This window comes from Drosophila gunungcola, assembly GCF_025200985.1.
Source record: "Drosophila gunungcola strain Sukarami chromosome 2R unlocalized genomic scaffold, Dgunungcola_SK_2 000030F, whole genome shotgun sequence".
NCBI classification, from domain to species: Eukaryota; Metazoa; Arthropoda; class Insecta; order Diptera; family Drosophilidae; genus Drosophila; species Drosophila gunungcola.
The window spans coordinates 690,048-708,129 of record NW_026453176.1 but is presented as its reverse complement, the minus strand read 5'-3'; the positions used below and the strand labels follow the sequence as shown (position 1 = coordinate 708,129).

Below are 18,082 nucleotides of genomic sequence, written 5' to 3'. Positions count from 1 at the left end.
TATTTTAGGTCCACAAAAATTGACCATATAGATTCTGTAGAAAATAGATGAACAGCGACATGGACTATTCAATTATAGAAATTCGTTAGAGTTTAAATATCACTTACTTTCTACGAAATTTCTAATAAATGTATTGAATAATTGTATTCAACTTAAAAAAAAAAGGATTGAGAAATAAAAACACCCAAATTATAAATTATTAATTATAGTGCATTATTTTTAAATTTTAAATTGTATATAATTAACCAGCGGCGAAAATTGCCATTACAAAGTATCTTCGAAATTTCTAAAAAAGTTAAATAAAAGCAATTAACTTAAAAAAAAAAATTGAAATATAAAAACTAGTGTTAAATTGCCTAAACTCCAAAATAAAAAAAAATTCTTTGTGAAAGTCCTGCCTTGTGGTTCAAGTCTACGCTGATTTCCATTAAAATGTTCTTCCCTGGTTCGAGTCTGCGATTTGGTATTTAGGTATTTATTTTCTGGTTCCCACGGTATATTCGAAAGGTACAGCCACGGTCACGCTGAGCGACAAATAATTCCTAGGCAAGCGGGCGGTTTAATGGCAAAAAAGCCCAGTATATGTTTAAGTTTAATCGTTTCTAGTTAAATTCCTACCGATACACCATGGGATTCGTGCTGTCCAAGTTCCGGGTGCGTATATGCGATGGCCGCTCCTCCGCAGATTTCCCCCCGGTTGCGAATCTACTAAGACCCAAAAATTATGTGTCCGTGAAACCACGAATCTAATTATAGAAGGAAAAGTCTACGGAGGCGGTGTTGGAGGGGCTGCAGACGCAGATCCAGGCGTTGGAGAAGTACATGATCAACACCGAGGAGCGGAAACGGCGATTCGTCACTAACTTTGTGGGTTTCACCATCGGCGCCTATATCTTGGGCTTCGGACTCTGGTACTTCTTCTATTTTCCGCCCACGGTCCAGGAGTGCTTCATGTACTTGGTCCCACTGCTCCTCTTCCCGATTGTGTGAGTATCGCCCATATACACCCATCCAGTGCATCCGGTTTTCGCTTGACCCCCATCTTTCCCGGCATCCCAATTAGCATTATCTTTCTGCGGCGGCTGTTTACGTGGTACTTCCAGCGCAAGCTCAACAAAAATGGCGATAAGCTGGCTTGTCTGAAGGAGCAGAAGCGCAAGATATTGGAGCAGGTCATGGACAAAGAGACTTATAAGGTTGGTTTACAGATCTCCTATATCTACAAAGCCCTGTTTTCAAAGCCCCATTTAACCTCTCATCTGAGATTTTGATAGATTTTTTGTAGCACGGCTGGTAAAACAAAAACTCTATACCAAATTTTGAGACAAAAAAGTTTTGGGAAATATTTTGTTAGCAAAGACTTTTTTAGATGACATTTCAAAGATATAGAAAAAATTTGGTAAACTAACAGATCCAATTTATTTACTTAGCCCCCTCTTTGTAAACCTCTTTAAACGAACTGATACCTCATCTCAATTTTTGGTAGATTTTATTATTAAATAACTTAAAGGGGGAGCACTTGAAAAAAAACTGGCTATATAAAATTTGAAATAATGATAATAACATTGTCTTTATTTGGGGCCATATAAATCCCAATAGACCACAGATCTTGTAATTTAGCTATTAAACTATTTTTTAATTGTTTTTGGCAGTTTCTTATATTTTAAAAGGAATCTTTCACTAAAAATAGAACCTAGATGCGAATTCAGATCTTAAAAATAATTATTAAGCTACATAAACCTTATATTACAAATACATTCCACAGGTGGCAGTGAATCTCCTGGAGCGATTCGGCGATAAGAAGCAGCTCCGTATCAGCGGTCTGCAGAGCGGTTCGACGCCCAACCGTTCGCTGGTCGTCGAGCGGTCTCCTCAGCCCGCCGCCGCTGCCGCCCGAACTTCAACTACCGGCGGACAGCAGCCGCAGCAGCGATCGCTTGCACAGTACACCAGCGTCTACCGCAACAATAACAACAACAATACATCGCTAAATAGCAGCGTCATCAGCTCACATTCACTGGCACCGATGACGTCAGCATCGCCTCAGTTGCGCGCCGTTCAAGAATTACGACGACGATCGCCATTTCCCATCGTGGACGATCGATCGCGGAGTGCCCTGGATCGCATTGTGGACTTCATCGTGGGTGACAGTCCAAAGGATCGATACGGCATGATCTGCAAGGCGTGCCACGCCCACAACGGTGGGTTACAACCACTGCTGGAGAAGTTCTTAAACTCGAAATAGAAACATATTGCACTTAAAAGTTGAGAAACCGGTTAGGCTTTCGCTTTCATTCCTATTTTGGCTAGGGTTAAACGCAAAGACTTAAATAGAATACACAAAAAGCTAATTTAATATCAATTTAAAACTAGTTTTTTACGCTTATGATGAAGAAATTTTTGTTGCATAATTAAAACCTAAACATATTATTTTAACCTACAAGTCATAATTAAATTATGAAACATAAATAGACAACTTTAAAGTTGCTGAAGTAACAATGTTTGATTATTGTCTATTTATAATGTCAGGAGAAACTTCTATATTTTAGAAAAATAATATGACCTTGGCCAATTGAATGGCGCAACTCTTTATGATTACCAATATCTATTTAGCCTTAAATTCTTTTACACTTTTTATCTTTAAGTATGAACATATAGTTTGAGAAGATCATCTGAAACTAAAAGTATAAGAAAATAATTTTAATAAATTTATTATTTTTATCCCGCAGGAATGCTACCCAAGGAAGAGTACGAGTACACTACCTTCAGGTGTGGTTTCTGCAATGTACTTAACCCGGCAAGAAAGAAGCGACCCGTGGCTCCCCGCCTTTCCCTGGAGGCACCTTCAGAATCGATGGCCAAACGCAACGACAGTTCAGACAGTGAATCATCCGATGATGACTCCGGTATTTATTTAAGTTAAAGGGGAAATTGCAGTATGAAGTCATTTTATTGGATTCATAAACATTCTTTTTAGTAATGAAAAATAGTATATGAGGTCATTCTAAGGGATTTACTTATATTTAATACAAGTTGTTCATAACTCCTTAAATGTAATTACCTACAACTTTTTGTACAATGATTATTTGCTTATCAAATAGTGAACAAAATTACTTACTGACAGTGATAAAATTGACGTAAGATAAGCATTACTAACAATACCCAATCCACTTTTAGATAAGGAGACATCAGTACGAAGAGCCCTGCTGCAGGATGTGCCATCAAGTGAGGCTGATATTGAGGCCACCACCGTAACGGAAGACTTGGCAATGGAGACTGAGACATCGGAGACTGTATCGGCTGCCGGAGATGTCAGCATGGCTGAGGTGGCGGCCAGCTCCTGAGGGCACCACATATACACCTTTTAAGGCGCCAGTCAAGCAAAATTCTTGGATTATTTGCTTATTAGTTTACTTATTTAACTTTTTATTGGTAAGCAAATTTTAATGAGAATCTGTTATTATGAATTTATTGTCGAAGAACTGAATTGAATGGAATACAATACTGTTTCGAGTAGCCAGCACTTTCTTTGGGTCAGCCACCTTAATCGCCGGAGGTGTGGGCGGCACCACTGCCACTCCCACTCCCCCAACTGTCAGCATAGAAGGAAATTGATAATTAAAATCTAGACAAAATAAGGCGACAACTAATGGCATAATAATTTAAAGCACGCCGCGGCGTGTGACAAAAAAGGCAAACCCGACAGCGCTGGCGATATCACTTGGCCAGCAGCGATACTTACTTACAAGCGCGAGAACACACACATGCGAATGACTTTAGCAACTCCAGACTAACACTGCATTATGCGAACGGTCAACAATTTCAATTTCGCTGGCTTTTATTTAGCTTTATTCTGTTTTTCCGGGCCATTGATCAAGGCTAACGAGATCGATCGGCTGGCTGGCCGCCTGGCTGCCTGGTTGCCTGGCAATCTGGCGGTGCAGCAACGTAACATAACGCATTAGCCAGCCAACACCAGCACCACCAGCGCCCACCTACACACAAAAAAAAAATCATCAAATTCTGGCAACTAATTGATATTTGACTGTTGAATTTTTATCTTATAAAATAAGGACATAATTGAAATACAACCATTTATTTCGGATCGTTAAACGGTATGAAGAACAGCAAATTTCTGTGACACATTATTGCTTTTCTCATATGATAAGCCACTAACATTATGCTTTTATTATCAGTAAATAACATATTGAACATATAAATTAAAATTTTATTTAAAGTCATACAGTAATTTTGGGCAAAAGTTTTTATTTGAAAATCCTGAAAGGTGTGAAAAATAGTAGCAGTCTATTTCGAGCATTATTAAAAATTGTGTATTTTTGTGAATATGTTGTATAGAAATAAAGAAACCAAAAAGTCAGTAAATTTTTTTCAAAACATTTTATGCATTAAATTAAACCTAGTATAAATGGCCAAATATATGTTTGGATCCCAAAAACTTATAATAAATTTATATACAAATATTAAAAACAACCATATTTTTTCTCTGTGTAGCAGTGATGGTGGTGGAGCGTCGGGGCAGGGATTGGATTGTGTGGATTGGACGGTGCCGCGCCCGCGCAAATTCCTGCCAATGGCTGGCGGCAAACACAAATTATAAGAATTAAACTAAATCTGCTACACCGTTGCCAACAATTGGGCACGTCTGTCCCCCAATATAACATGTTCATATATGTGGCCAATGGCCATGTAAGCCCGATCGTCGTGTGCCGACCCGCGGGCACTGGGCGCTGCCTGATTAGCTCATAATTTGTGTGGCAGTGCGAATTTCGCTCTTTTCCACGTAATTGAATTTCGTTTCCCAACACAGACCCAGCCTTTCGGGCCAGGAAGTCGGAAAAGTCGATCGGTGGTGGTGCGTAAGGCGGTTCCGAGTTCAGTTTCACTGGCACTGCGTGGTGCGAATAAGTGAACGGCCGTCAACCTATAACGGGTTATCGGAAATATAACTGCCAACGGAAAAATCTGAAACTAGGGATGGGGTGCGTAGAATCTATACAAGAATTTATGATGTTCAATCACTTATTTCATTATTAAAAAAAAAATTTTTTTTAATTACGGAACTATGTCATTTTAGCTACAGTTAATACATAGCTCGAAAAACTATAATTTATTAAACAAGTTTGTACTATTATTATGAGAATAATATGAAAGTTCGAGCTCTGAAAGGTCTTCGAACACAGCCGAATCTTTGGTTGTATTAATTTAATTTCAATTGTATCAAATGAATGTTCATTTTTTAGACTCCTTAAAGTCTTGTTTAAAAAAATGAGTAATTCTTAGAGAAGTTAACACAAATTTGTAAAAACTGTACATGGTTTTAAATTTTTAAACCTCGTAAAATCATAAAACTATTCCATAAATAAAAGAAGGTTATCTAAAGATTTACAATTTAAATATAAAGAAGAGTAGTACATGAACATTTGTAAATGTATCTATAATATTTAAAGGTTTTGTAAGATTATTGGGGAAAAGTCGTGCAGGCGTATATAATCCTTAGAATTATTTGAATATGAAACCTAGAGCATTAGATACTTATTGATTCTATTTTTTGAGCAAAAATTGTAAAATAATAAAAAAAAAATGAATTGTAAGCATTTAAGTAAGTTAAAAAATGGTTAATGTTCGATTATGTAAAAAAAGGTTTTGTAAAATTGATGGGGGATGGGGGATTTGATTTGAAAACATAGAACATTAGATACATATCGCCCAGCCCTAGAACCTAGAAGTAAACCCCAAGCCGATGCCGCCTCTCGAATGTTGTGCATTGAGATCTAGTGCAAGTTCGCTGCACCGAAACCCGTTTGCAATGACTCGGACCACCGCTGCCTTCCGGGCAGACCAGAATCAGAATCGGGCGACATGTGGCAGCGGCATGCCAAGGTAATGGTGGAAGTGGAACCCATGGCAGAACCGATGGCGATGGCGATGGCGACCTGTGGCACTTGCACGATCCGAATCCGAATCGGAATCCAAATCGGAGTAAAGTGATTCACGAACTGATCCCACCGAGCGAGCCGGGCTGGCAAATGCGGATCGAAAATTGGCCAAACGCCAACGCGGCTCTGTCAAAAATACTCTACCTCGTACACACAATGTACAGATTTCTTTTTTTGGCCCAAATGCAAGTTGGGGGCTTAGTTCATTGCTAATGACGGCATGTCGGTAACTCGATATAAGTGCACATTCGTATGTGTTTGCATAGTTGGGTGTTTAAGCATATTACCTGTATATACACAGGCATGTATAAACTTATAAGCCTGTCCGTCGGCCCCGTTCGATTTATTTGTCCGCGCTCCACAACAAAGAGTCATACTCATAATAATCTGTTGGGCCAATCAAGTAAAATATGCGCGAGATCAGTCAACTACAAAAACAATAAAAACAAAATCAAAAGTAAAGTAAAGCAAAGCCACTGCAGTGGCAACAGAAATAGCTACAGCAATAGCAACAGTAACAGCAACAAGCAATGAAAGTGAAACCGAGTTTGGCCGAGAGACTCTGACTCTGGCTGAGATTGAGACCCAGCCAAGAGTCGGTTCTAGCCAGCATCAGTCAGCTATATAAGCTTGATGGCCGGGCTCGGCAGCAGCAGTGCAGCGCTGACCAGGAACCCTATTGGAAGTTTGAGCTACGACTTCATAGTCCAATTTGGCCAAGGATTACCATATAGCCCCCAACACCAGAACCAACTTAAGCACCACCCACCCACTCAACACAGCCAACATGTTCTTCAAGCTGGTAAGTGCCCTTTGAACCAGGCTGCGATCAAGGCTAACATCTGGAAAAGTTCCTTCCACCGAAAGAACTGGACTTACATTCGTATCTCAAAATGTTTAATCTTGTTCAAATGAGTTCATAATAATTCTGCCCTTTATAAAATTTAGATTAATATCCTATTTAAAATTTGATCTTGATTTTTTTATTTCAAATAATTGAAAAATAATAATAGTTATTTAAATTAATAATATTATACAATATTATACAAATTTCTTATTGGTTTTACGAACCTATTTTTATTGACCATCCATTTTTAAAACGAGTATTAATGTCCTTAGTGAAACTAATTTATATTGCACTTGCTCATAAATTTAAGACATTAGCCATCTAATTGTTTTAAATATTATAAGAATATCCTTTTCTTTACAAAAAGCCATTTGAATGGATGACCTAAGTATATCTAACATTCGTTTTGGTTACCTTTAATTATAATGCTCAAAATGAAAGATTTGTTTTTAAAATGTCTTGGCCATATCTTGAATATAATCCATTGAATGTTTTCCTCCCAGCTCTTCGCTACCCTTGTGGCTCTGGCGGTGGCCAAGCCACAGCATCAACCTGCTGCCCAATATCCGGCTGGCGTCAATCCCCAGGACTGCCCCAACTTCCCCATCTGTGATAATGCGCGTCTGCACAATCCCCAGCCACAGTGGGGTGCCCCACAGCCGCAGTGGCAGCAGCCGCAGCCACAGTGGAACCCCCAGCCGCAGCCGCAGTGGCAGCAGCCGCAGCAACAGTGGAACCCCCAGCCACAGCCCCAATGGCAGCCACAGCCCTCGTGGAACGCGGCTCCGGCTCCGGCCGCCGGTGGCGACAAGTATCCGGCTGGCATCAACCCGCAGACGTGCCCCAACTATCCGTACTGCGACGTGAATGCCGGACACGCCGGTGCCCCGGTCGCTGCTCCTCCGCTGCCCGGATGGACGGAGCGCCTCTATCCCGCCGGAGTCTCCCCGCACCAGTGCCCCAACTTCCCCTACTGCAACTAGGGCGCTCGGTCCACTTCCACTGGCGGCCACCCGCCGCAGCTTCCTCTAACGCTTCGCCCTTTCCCAGTTCTCAATTAGTGGACATTAATCTGAAATTCTTTGTTGTTGGCGCCGAAATATATGCAAAATGTTGGTCAAAGAAATACGACTTTATATGGCATGAGGGTGTTAAATGGTCTTAGTCCGGGGAGCACTATGGAAATCCAAATCCAACCGAAAGTCCTACAAATTCGATCGGAATTTGGCTAGAATAAATAAAAAAATGTTTTTCTAAACTTTTAGAATTGTAATATTCTATTACAATTTATTTTTAATATTTTCTTTAAGAATTTTTACTTTTAAAACTTGACCTTTACTTTTGGAATCTATGTAACACTCCTTCATTGGTTTTTTTTACCATTATTAATTCGGAAAAAGTAATGGTTACAGAAACGGTAACAAAAGAAAAGAGATATAACCAAATAAACGAAGAAAAATTGAAAGGAAATGTAAAAGGCTAATGATTAACCATTAAAATATTTTTATACAAAATATTTATTTAAAATTTAGAAAAGGAAGAACAATTTTAGCATTGTAAAAGGATCAAATAAAACAAAATGTTGTACCTACAAATGAAGGGCATTGTAAAGTTGTAATATACCCGAGAAATAACCTCGAGCTGTCAAAAAAATGTACTAAAAAGTAGAAAAACCACAAAAAAGGGACTCAATTTAAAAAATAAAAAAAAGAATATGAAAGGGACAAATTGTACTTTTAATATAATTAATAAATTAAAATTTTCCATTGGCCTAGGACCAGTTTCAACGTGGAACTGAACTAGGAACTGCAGCTCTCTTGCAACGAGAATGCGCCCTGCCACGCCCCTGACTTGCAGCGTTACGTGGGCAAGGAGCGGAGTGACCGGACCGGACCGGATCGCATCAAATCGGGGCAGATCTGAAGGGAGCGGAGCGGACTGCTGGTCGACCTCAGTCGGAGCTGGTTGAGTGAGTGCTTTGTGAAAGTCGTTCTTGCAAAACTTCGGCTTAATTGCCGCCTTCGGGAGGCAAGCCCAAGGTCAAGTGCAACTGCCAATTACATTCTTGCAATGGGATTAACTAATGGAGCAACGGTCCAATCGAATCGAATCGAACACATTCCCGAACAATTTGACCCGTGCGTGCAATCGAAATTTCGTATTATTTATAACCAATATGGCGTGGCCCCATTTTTTTGGACGCTGCTATAATTTAGGGACTTTCAAGTGTGTGGCAAAAAAACATGCAACTCATGAGAGTAATTTCATAAACATATGTAATGCTAAAAAGCGTGAAAACTAATATTTGGATTCCTAGATATCTAAGATATGTTTTATTTGAACGCGTTTATACAAAAATGTTGGAGCCATGATAACAGTTTACTTAGCCATGTGTAATAACGTTGCATATATTAATTAATTAATGAATTCCCGGAAACTTTTATGACTGAACTTAAAAATTGCGGATTCAAATTTGATAAACGATTGAGTACCGATAAGAAACTTCGAGGCAGCAATGTTTTTAAACAATTGTTGGGCTAATCACTAAAGTTAATTCAAGTATAAAATGTATTTTTTGTTTTTTTAACAATACCCCTTGTCATTTTTAATTCTTGTTAAAATATGTTTAATATCTCTTAACTAATATTAATATCATAAAATTATTTGATTCTGATATTATAACATTTCACGTTTCCCTTTATAAAAAAGTGGCTTTTGATAAACCCAAAATCTTTGATCGGTGAATTTTTGAATGCAATAATTTTGTTTTCAAAGAGATTCTTATAACGTTAAACGTTAAGTGTTTAACAAGAAAGAACGCTCCGACTATTAAACAAACTTCAAACTAAATATTCCCCCACAAACAGAGTTTAGGTGGCGTCATCTAGACTAGAAGCGTGCAGCCTCGCACCCAACCGCTAACAGTTCTTTTGCTCTTACTCTCCACATGCCGGAAGAGCGGCTTAATAACTCAATAAATTCTTTATAAAAATAAAGATATAAAATTAAAAATATAGATTATATTAAACACTGAGAAACCCCTTTTAACTGTTGAATAGATCAATAAAGGCACAACGATTTTTCTGCGTTACAGTCGAATTGTGATTTTATTTACATTCATTAACTTAGGCATTGTACAATATTTACAGGCAGGTTTTTAATTGAACTGGCTGACTGCGTGGGTGGGTTGACGGACAAAAAGCGAACGGTCGGTTTACAGCCAGCCGTGTCCGTGGTGGGAGCTCCAGCCGTGGTGGTCGTGGTGGTCATCGAACACATGGTGGATGGGCACCTCCTCGTGATGGACATGGTGCACCGGCACCGGGATCTCCTCGTGGTGGACGTGATGGACGGGAACCTCCTTGTAGATGGGCACTGGCACGTGCTTCACCACCGGAACGTGGACCTTCTGGACGTGGTGGTGATGCACCGTGTGCACCTTGTACGGCACGTGGATCGTGTGGTGCTCGCTGCGGATCGAAAGTGAAATCGGTCAGATTGGCAGACATATGTGTAGGCATCGCACATTAGCTAATCAGTTGCTTGAACTCTACGTCTTGGCAGCCAATCGGAATTGGCACTTAATTCGCACAATTATGCGCGCATTACAATGTATTAAATGCCAACCGCAGCCTGTGTGAAATTCCTAAGTCGCGATTCAAGCCAAGATCGGCTAAGTTCAATGGTGGTCGCTGCGATTGGAGCGGGTCGCACTTTAAGTGCTACAAGCGTTTTGATTGCTCAATTCGATCGCAATCGGACACATATTTTACGAGTGTATGCCCACAGTGCCCGGTCGCAGCGTTTAAAAACCCATGCGACCGCTCGTTAGCTTAGCATAAAGCGGGAAATGGGTATTTTTATCGATTCGCTCGGGTTATTTATGGATCAGTTCAGGTGCAGATCGACCGGAGATACTTACTGTTTGCCAAAGAAGCCGGGACTGGGGGCGCAGTAGGCCACGGCGAAGAGGGCGACGAAGATCTGAAAGGGGATAAGGAAGTGTTTTTTCAGTCCGATTCCAAAGTGCAAAGCTTACATAAAATGTGGCAAATTAATCAATATAATTAATTTTAATTTGGAGCTTGTTAGATAACTGGTATTGATATCTACTTAATAGCTGCGTATTCAATTTTCACAGCAGTAAATATATATAAAAAATAATCGCAAATATAAAAATCTCAAGAAAAATCGGCCTTTCACATACAGCTTATTTGCAAAATGACCTGTTTCTGGACACCAGTTAAATTACAGATGAGAATTTAAAGAAAATAAATTAACTTTAAATAAAATTGTAGTGGTTTTCTTGGTATAAAAAGGGCGGAACAAGAAATAAACAATTTTTACTTTATAGTTTGAAAGCAATGGTAAAATCAAATTAAATACTGAGACTTGTATTATAAAAAATATATAAAAGAAATCAAGATTCTGTAGTTAAAACATATTTTATAAATAGTCAATGATAATGAAATGTCAAAGCTTGTAAGAAAAACACAATACATAAAGTTGATTACAAATTTCAAATTATAGTTTGCATTTTCAATTTAAGAGGTTTTATAATTGTAAATCCTATAATGTCTTTTAATTTTATATTTTTAGAAAGGCCGTTTTTGATTTTTGTTTTTTGTAAATTTTGTATTTTTGATCGTTGAAATTTATTCACTATAGTCCACTTGAATTGTATCCTTTTTGTGCTCCGAATGGAGAGTTTTATATGACTTTGTCGAACACTTTTAAGACCGATATCCTTGTCGCACTTACGAAAACTTTCAGGGCGGACATTGTTGATTGGCTGAGCTGAACTCTTCTGCACGAAAGGCGATACTAAAACCGAAGCACTGTCAGGCGATGACTGATAACCACAGGCTGCGACTCATCCGTTTTATACCCGGCGCCAACAGCGATTTTGTTAAGAGCCAGTCGACTGCGCTGCACGAGAAAGACGTGACGTTGGTGCAGCGGCAGCAACAACAGCAGCAACAACATCGAAGCCCAACAGCAACATCGGCGAAACCGAGCAGCAACATTGGCAACAGCAACAGCAACGCGACAATATCCACAACAGTGGACGACTGTTGACCATGTTAGTAGATATTACCTGTTGTTGACTTCTGTTTACGAGGGGTTAAGACCCATGGGACAGTGGAAAGGGGAGGGCTAAGAGCGGTCCATGCTTCAGTTGTCCACAGAGGCAGACGATCGAACTTTGACTTGCTACTGTTTTGTGTAATACGAGGCAAATAACATTCATTTCATAATCATAATCGCAAAACAACGGAGAAGTGGGGGTAAAATCATTCCAAGTGAATGACCAAGTAGCACATGTGTCGTCACTGAATGGATCACTTAGCGGCCTTCTGCAGACCGCCAAAAAAAAGTGAACGTGAGAGCGGAGACAAAACCAAGTTGTCACGCTAATCCAAATTTCTGGCCCTTCCATATCAGCTTGAAGCCATCTCCAGCGAACGACCTTGAATGATTTTTTTTTTGTTTTTCGTACCTACTGTCGCCGGTGGTGTCAACTTATATGGGTCAGCGATGGAATTACAGGAGACAGGTTTTGGATGTACCCGAAAAAAGGAAAACAAATCACGACACAAGAAACACGAAACACGAAACACGTACGCCGTAAATTTGCAATAAAACGCATTTCGGGCAATTACTTAACAGTAACAGTTGTGGCGCTAATCAAGCCATGCATCACACGATTTTACAGAAATTCGATTTTGATTTTGATTTTGTCGTTTTTGGCCCATTCTATAATGCCCCTGACATAACGTTAGCCAAGCCAGCTGCTGTTGCAACTAGTTGTTGCATGTTGCTGCTGTTAAATGAACTGTCAAGAGCTTAAAATTGCGGATTGTTTAACCCATTCAACGGTGAACAGGGAGCTTCTTTAGTTATATACTTAAAACTTATTAAAATTAAAATTAGTTAGCTTATGCTTATAATTAATTATTGTTTATTATTATTTATTTCCCAATTTTTTAAAAAAGATATTCACAAGGTTTAAAATACTTTTGGCTATATATATTAACTTTTAAAACTTTTTTGTTTATGCGACACTATTATATGTTTTTAAGTCTAATTTTATTATAATGTGATATTTTTAACCATGTACTGCCAAAAAATACCCAAAGTAAGTTGATTGAACCAACCGAACAGCGGTCTAAAATGGGTTAAACTATCACTTTTCCATTTTCTCTTTCACTCTCGCGTGTTTTCTGTGTATATGTAGGCCAGTGTGCTTTTGCTGTGTTTGAGGGCGCACCACTGCCATCCTGCCCCACCGAGCCACCGAGCCACCGATGCGCCGAGCCACCGAACCACCGAACCACCGACTTTCCCCACCCTGTTTCCCGGGATTTTATTGCATTTGCGGCAAATTGCTCGTTTTAGACATGCCAAATTGCATAATGCATATTTGTCTGTGTGATAAATATGCCATAGCTTCCATGCCACGCCCCCCCGCTACCGAGCGCCCCTTCTAACCATGCGTGCCCGTGGGCGCAACCGAGCAATAATCCACCCGGTGGCCGCTGCTGCGGTGGATGATTACTTTCGCTTTCTGCGAACGCGCTCTCGAATTGTTTTGGATCGGGATCCCGAGATCTGCACATGCAAATACTTCCTGTTGGGTGAGTTTTGATATCTGTGAATGTGGACCACACAAAAAACTAGGACCAGGTCCCGAAACGACACAGAAAGAAATAAGAACTATGGATTAGATGGACATTAAGAAGATTAATTTTATATATAACAAAATGCGATTTTAGTTAATTTAGTTAGGACTTTGTCTTTTTTAATGTTTTAATTGTAAATCAATTTTTAACTATATTTCAAGAATATCATAAATAATGTGAAAAATTTTATGATTATTTTGATCAATATTCTTAGCTATTCTTTTGAACAAAAATGAAAAATAGTATTCAAGTTGAGTTTTTCAAATTTTTAAAAATTTGCATTTCTTTATTTGATCTAAAAAACCGATCTAAGCTTACCTACTATTCAAAATTTTCTTTTAAGATAAAAATGTGTTCTGTGTAATAAGATCTTTGCTGCAGCTAGAGTGGAACAGCTGGCGACTAGACTCAGACTCCAATTGAGACTCAGACGCATATGTGGACTCAACGGCTCACTCAGCACCAACATGATGTAAAACACGCAAGTGTTCGTCGTTATGCAGATACAGCCAAACAAAATAACCGTCTAATTGGATGGCGGAACATGACCGGCTGTCCAGTCGATTGGTCAAACATGAGTGGACAAATCGCTTGTGATAAAAGCCACCAAGATTGATACGAGATAACTGGCTCATAAATCAATCTTACGCGTTCCAAGAGAGGTTGATGAACACTAGAATTGGATTTACATATGCTTTATTGGGTAGCAGAAATATAAAAACCAAGCAGTTAAAACTTGTGTTGCACCAGAAATGTAATTTTTTTAAAATTCATTTACGTTTAATTAATTGTTTGGCATTTTTGTAAGGCTGATAATAAAATACATGAAGGTGTTAAGTGAATAATTGGCAAAAATGCTTAAAGACTTAAATTCGAAATGCTATTTGATGGACTGTTAAACGCCTTTGGGTATATTAAATTGGTGAACAACAGAAAGAGGTTTGTTTGGACAGATTTATGTAAGAATCACACATTCAAGTTACAACTTAGGATAGTTATTAATGCAATTCAGTACACTCAGAAAAAACAACCAGAGTTGAATTCAAGAACTTTCGTTTATTAAGCACAAATCAAGAAAAAAAATACTTAAAAATACACTTAACTAGCGACTAAGACACTTAAACAGAAAGCTGAGCATCACCAGTTAGAATATTCTACTAAAATACAAAATCCTGAAGAAATCTGTAACTTTCTGAAAAGCAATTTTTTTTTAAAATATAAAATTCATTTCTATTAAATCATGCTTTCTTGGATTTGCATATTCGAGTTGGATGAATGATTTTGGTACGTGTTATCAGCTGGGCTTCCTGCTGGCCCACAACTGCCAATCAGCTTTTGACAACAATTTATGCGCCCCCGCAGAAATCGTTTACCCAATCGATGCGCATTACATGACACGGCTGGAGGCATGGATTTCCTGCGGACCACACTCCGCCCTGATCGGCGATCGGTTTGCCATCGAATCGTATCTGCCGCCAATATCTTCCAGTTAGACACGACCTGAAATTGAAATTGAAATTTCCACGCAGATACGCTAGAAATGTGGTCAATTCGCCCACTTGGCAGGCGGTGTGCGTCCGCCAAAAGCGCCGATCGCCACCGCAAGTCGGGTGAATTTTGATGCGATGCGATGCGATTTCGGACTTCGATAGGGTCGAGGGACAAGTGCCAAAGCAAACACTGCACATTCAAGCGATATCAGCGATATGTGGAGCAGCCCCCAAAGCCAAATATTCACAGGCACAAATTATTGTGCAATGCGTGGAAGTGTCAGTGCCGCCAGTGCCGCCAGTGCCGCCAGTGCCGCTCTTCTATTTTTGCCATTTGGGTATTGAGCGTTTGGCGAAACAGACTTGACCTGCTTGGGGCGGAGTCCCTGGGTCATTTACAATTGAAAATGGCCAAGAAAGAACAATACAAGTTTAAATTAAGTTTTGATTACAATATGATATTTTTAACTAATTGGAAATTGCATAAACTGGCAGGTAAGATGTTAAAGTAGAGAAAAAATTACTTAATATCTAAAAATTAATCTTTATTTTATTGCTTAGGTGGTCTAGTCTTTACACACTAAACTTGTGTCTTGAAAATAAACTTCAGACAGTATTAAAGTATAACTATTAATTCAATACTAAATAAAATACCCCTATACTTGTTTGTTCAATTTCTAAGCCGAATAGTCTTAAACTTTTATCTAAGCCCTATTTTTAAGACACATAAGTTTTAGAAATTTTTCATACCCAATAGTTTGAAATTCATGTAACAATCGTTTAGTTTCTATGACACTTTTTTTGGTGTATTACTTGGATATTTTAACAGAGTTCTATAATCTTAGATAATAAATGAAATTTAATATTTGTATGACATTTGTCTTATAATTTTTTTATTTCATTAAAGAAAATAAGTACTCAGAATTAAGATTTGTATCACATGTTTGGAAATTTAAAGCTAGGGTCCGATAGCGACTTTAAATATTTTAATACCTTTCAAAACTTCTCCTAATAGTAATAATAGCAAAATTAGTTTTTCAACTCGAATTTAATTCCAATTAGTGTATAATTTGTATTGTATTCTGCTTTTGGGCAAATTAGAGCTAAATATTTCATTTTATTTATAATTTGGCTTTTGGGCTATCCCAATTCTCTTGATGATTTGCATTAGGGGCGTAACCTCCGACTTAGAATTCCTAGGAGTTCCTGGTATGCAAATTAGCTGCCTAATGAGCTCATCTTGCCTTGCCTTCAGCGAATCCCATTTCTGCCTCTGCCGGCGTCGACGTCAACTGTGACTGCGACTGCCGCGCGTGCGCAGACTGCGGCGCAGATTTGTGAAGTCGATGGCGAGGCGCTGATGAAGAACAACCCCGGCCTGAATTAGACGACGCCAGCGAGCATGACAAGGTCGGCACTTAAAGGTGTCGCCAATTATGAACCTCACCTCCCAGCCACCCATCGCCTGATTTCCCCATCTTTCGAAAATCTCTTTTTCGAGCGTTTTGTGAAGACTTGCTCGAATTAACGCTTGAGTTAAAACCTCAAATGCACTTGTGGGCAGCGGCAAAGCCAGTGGGTGTCCGTTAAATTTGAATTTCACACCGCTTAGAGCGGTCAGCAATGCGGAAAGAAAACTCAGCAAGCGCCTAAATTCAAATTCTCGGATTCTTTGCTTCAGGTGCGATTCTAATTCGACTGCTCCACTGATTCCCGTCTTCTAGCGAGTACTCTCTCTCTCTCTCTAATTGCACCAAAAGAAACACATGGCGCACAAACAATAATCACGCAAACGTGCCTTTATTTATAAGTTTTTTTACAGTGTGGACTCTACACAAAGTACACCCAGAGAAAAAAACAATAGTAAAATTAAACATTAAAGTATTTGAATGCATATACTTATTTATAATTAACTAAAAACATCATAATGAAATTATAAACATATTTAATTAGCTTATCCAATAAAAATTGTAGACTTCCATTGTTTTATTTAAAACTAAATTGTTCACTACTTAAAATAAAAATGAATGTGTAACTTTGATTTGATTTCGAGGCTAAATCAGTACCGAAAATATCAAAAATTCGAAAATTCAAAGTGAAAATATTTCGATTTCCCATAATTTTCTCTGGGCAGGAAATGGTAACAAAAGATGACAGTTCACTCTAAAATTTAAAAGTAAAATCACAAATTATTTTGATTTACGATTAGGTTTATGTAATCAAAAATATGCAATATTTTTAGGGCAATATTTTTAATGATCGAAGAAGAAACCTGTCGTTGTGGCTTGAAATATTTACTCAAAAATTATTTCAATTTATTGGAACTTTCAATAATTAATAATTGCGCTAATGAAACAAGGACATATCTATAGGTAAATAGTTTCATTCTTCTACATTTCAAAATTTTAATGTGAAAGGGCATTTGAGTTTTCCTCATTGTGTGGGCGAATTTCCCTGTTACAATTTCATTTAAAACAATTTTCGAGAGTCATTGCCAGCTGTTGGGAAGGGGGAACAAGGGGGGAAATCCAACGAACCCTCAAGTAGCTATTTCCCTTCCTTGAAGAGCCCCTTGCCCACAAATGTCTCAAGTGGGCGCAGCGTGGGCAATGCTAATGATGATAATGATGATGACGATCTGCAAAGTCCAGCTCCAGCGCCTCTTGCTCCCCACCTCCTCCCTCTTAACACCACAAACAACATCTAAATTACACTTGGAAAAAATGTGTTTCGACCTATTATGAGTAATTAGCCAGAAACTTTTTATTTTCATTTAATAACATTTTAATTGTAACTTGTCGTTCTTAACCATTTGGCTAAGCTTTTCAAGTACATAAACTTAATTTAAGGTAAATCTTAAAAAGCAAGAAACAATTTTTTAAGAACAAGCAATATTTTTTCAAAGCCTCTAAGTATTTAACTTAAAGTAAAATCGTATTGAAATATAGTTGTGATCATTTCATTTTCTTAAATTCTTAGGCAGTTAGATCGTAAAAACTAATTGTTATTTAAATAACATTATTAATGTAATTATCATATTTTGTATTATTAAAAATTCTGAATAATAATAGGTTTTTCCTTAAAGTTAGTGTTTCAACCATAAAT

The 18,082-nt window shown here is 38.4% G+C and overlaps 3 protein-coding genes across 3 annotated transcripts; 2 read left to right on the top strand and 1 right to left on the bottom strand.

The window, feature by feature from the left end:
• The first annotated feature begins 492 nt into the window (after window positions 1–492).
• LOC128256893 (endoplasmic reticulum junction formation protein lunapark-B) lies at window positions 493–3,516 on the top strand. The gene is made up of 6 exons (XM_052987600.1): window positions 493–654; window positions 757–986; window positions 1,064–1,196; window positions 1,766–2,201; window positions 2,730–2,906; window positions 3,178–3,516. The coding sequence occupies exons 1-6, from the start codon at window positions 628–630 to the stop codon at window positions 3,342–3,344; spliced, it is 1,170 nt and encodes a 389-aa protein (XP_052843560.1). The 5' UTR covers window positions 493–627; the 3' UTR covers window positions 3,345–3,516.
• Window positions 3,517–6,596: 3,080 nt separating this feature from the next.
• On the top strand, window positions 6,597–7,935 carry LOC128256905 (uncharacterized). Its single transcript, XM_052987612.1, has 2 exons — window positions 6,597–6,759; window positions 7,308–7,935. Exons 1-2 carry the CDS (start codon window positions 6,745–6,747, stop codon window positions 7,785–7,787), a joined length of 495 nt encoding a protein of 164 aa, XP_052843572.1. The 5' UTR covers window positions 6,597–6,744; the 3' UTR covers window positions 7,788–7,935.
• A 1,957-nt stretch (window positions 7,936–9,892) lies between these two features.
• On the bottom strand, window positions 9,893–11,715 carry LOC128256910 (histidine-rich glycoprotein). The gene is made up of 3 exons (XM_052987618.1): window positions 11,566–11,715; window positions 10,727–10,788; window positions 9,893–10,274 (listed from the first exon to the last, which is right to left on the bottom strand). Exons 1-3 carry the CDS (start codon window positions 11,584–11,586, stop codon window positions 10,019–10,021), a joined length of 339 nt encoding a protein of 112 aa, XP_052843578.1. The 5' UTR covers window positions 11,587–11,715; the 3' UTR covers window positions 9,893–10,018.
• Between the last annotated feature and the right edge of the window lie 6,367 nt (window positions 11,716–18,082).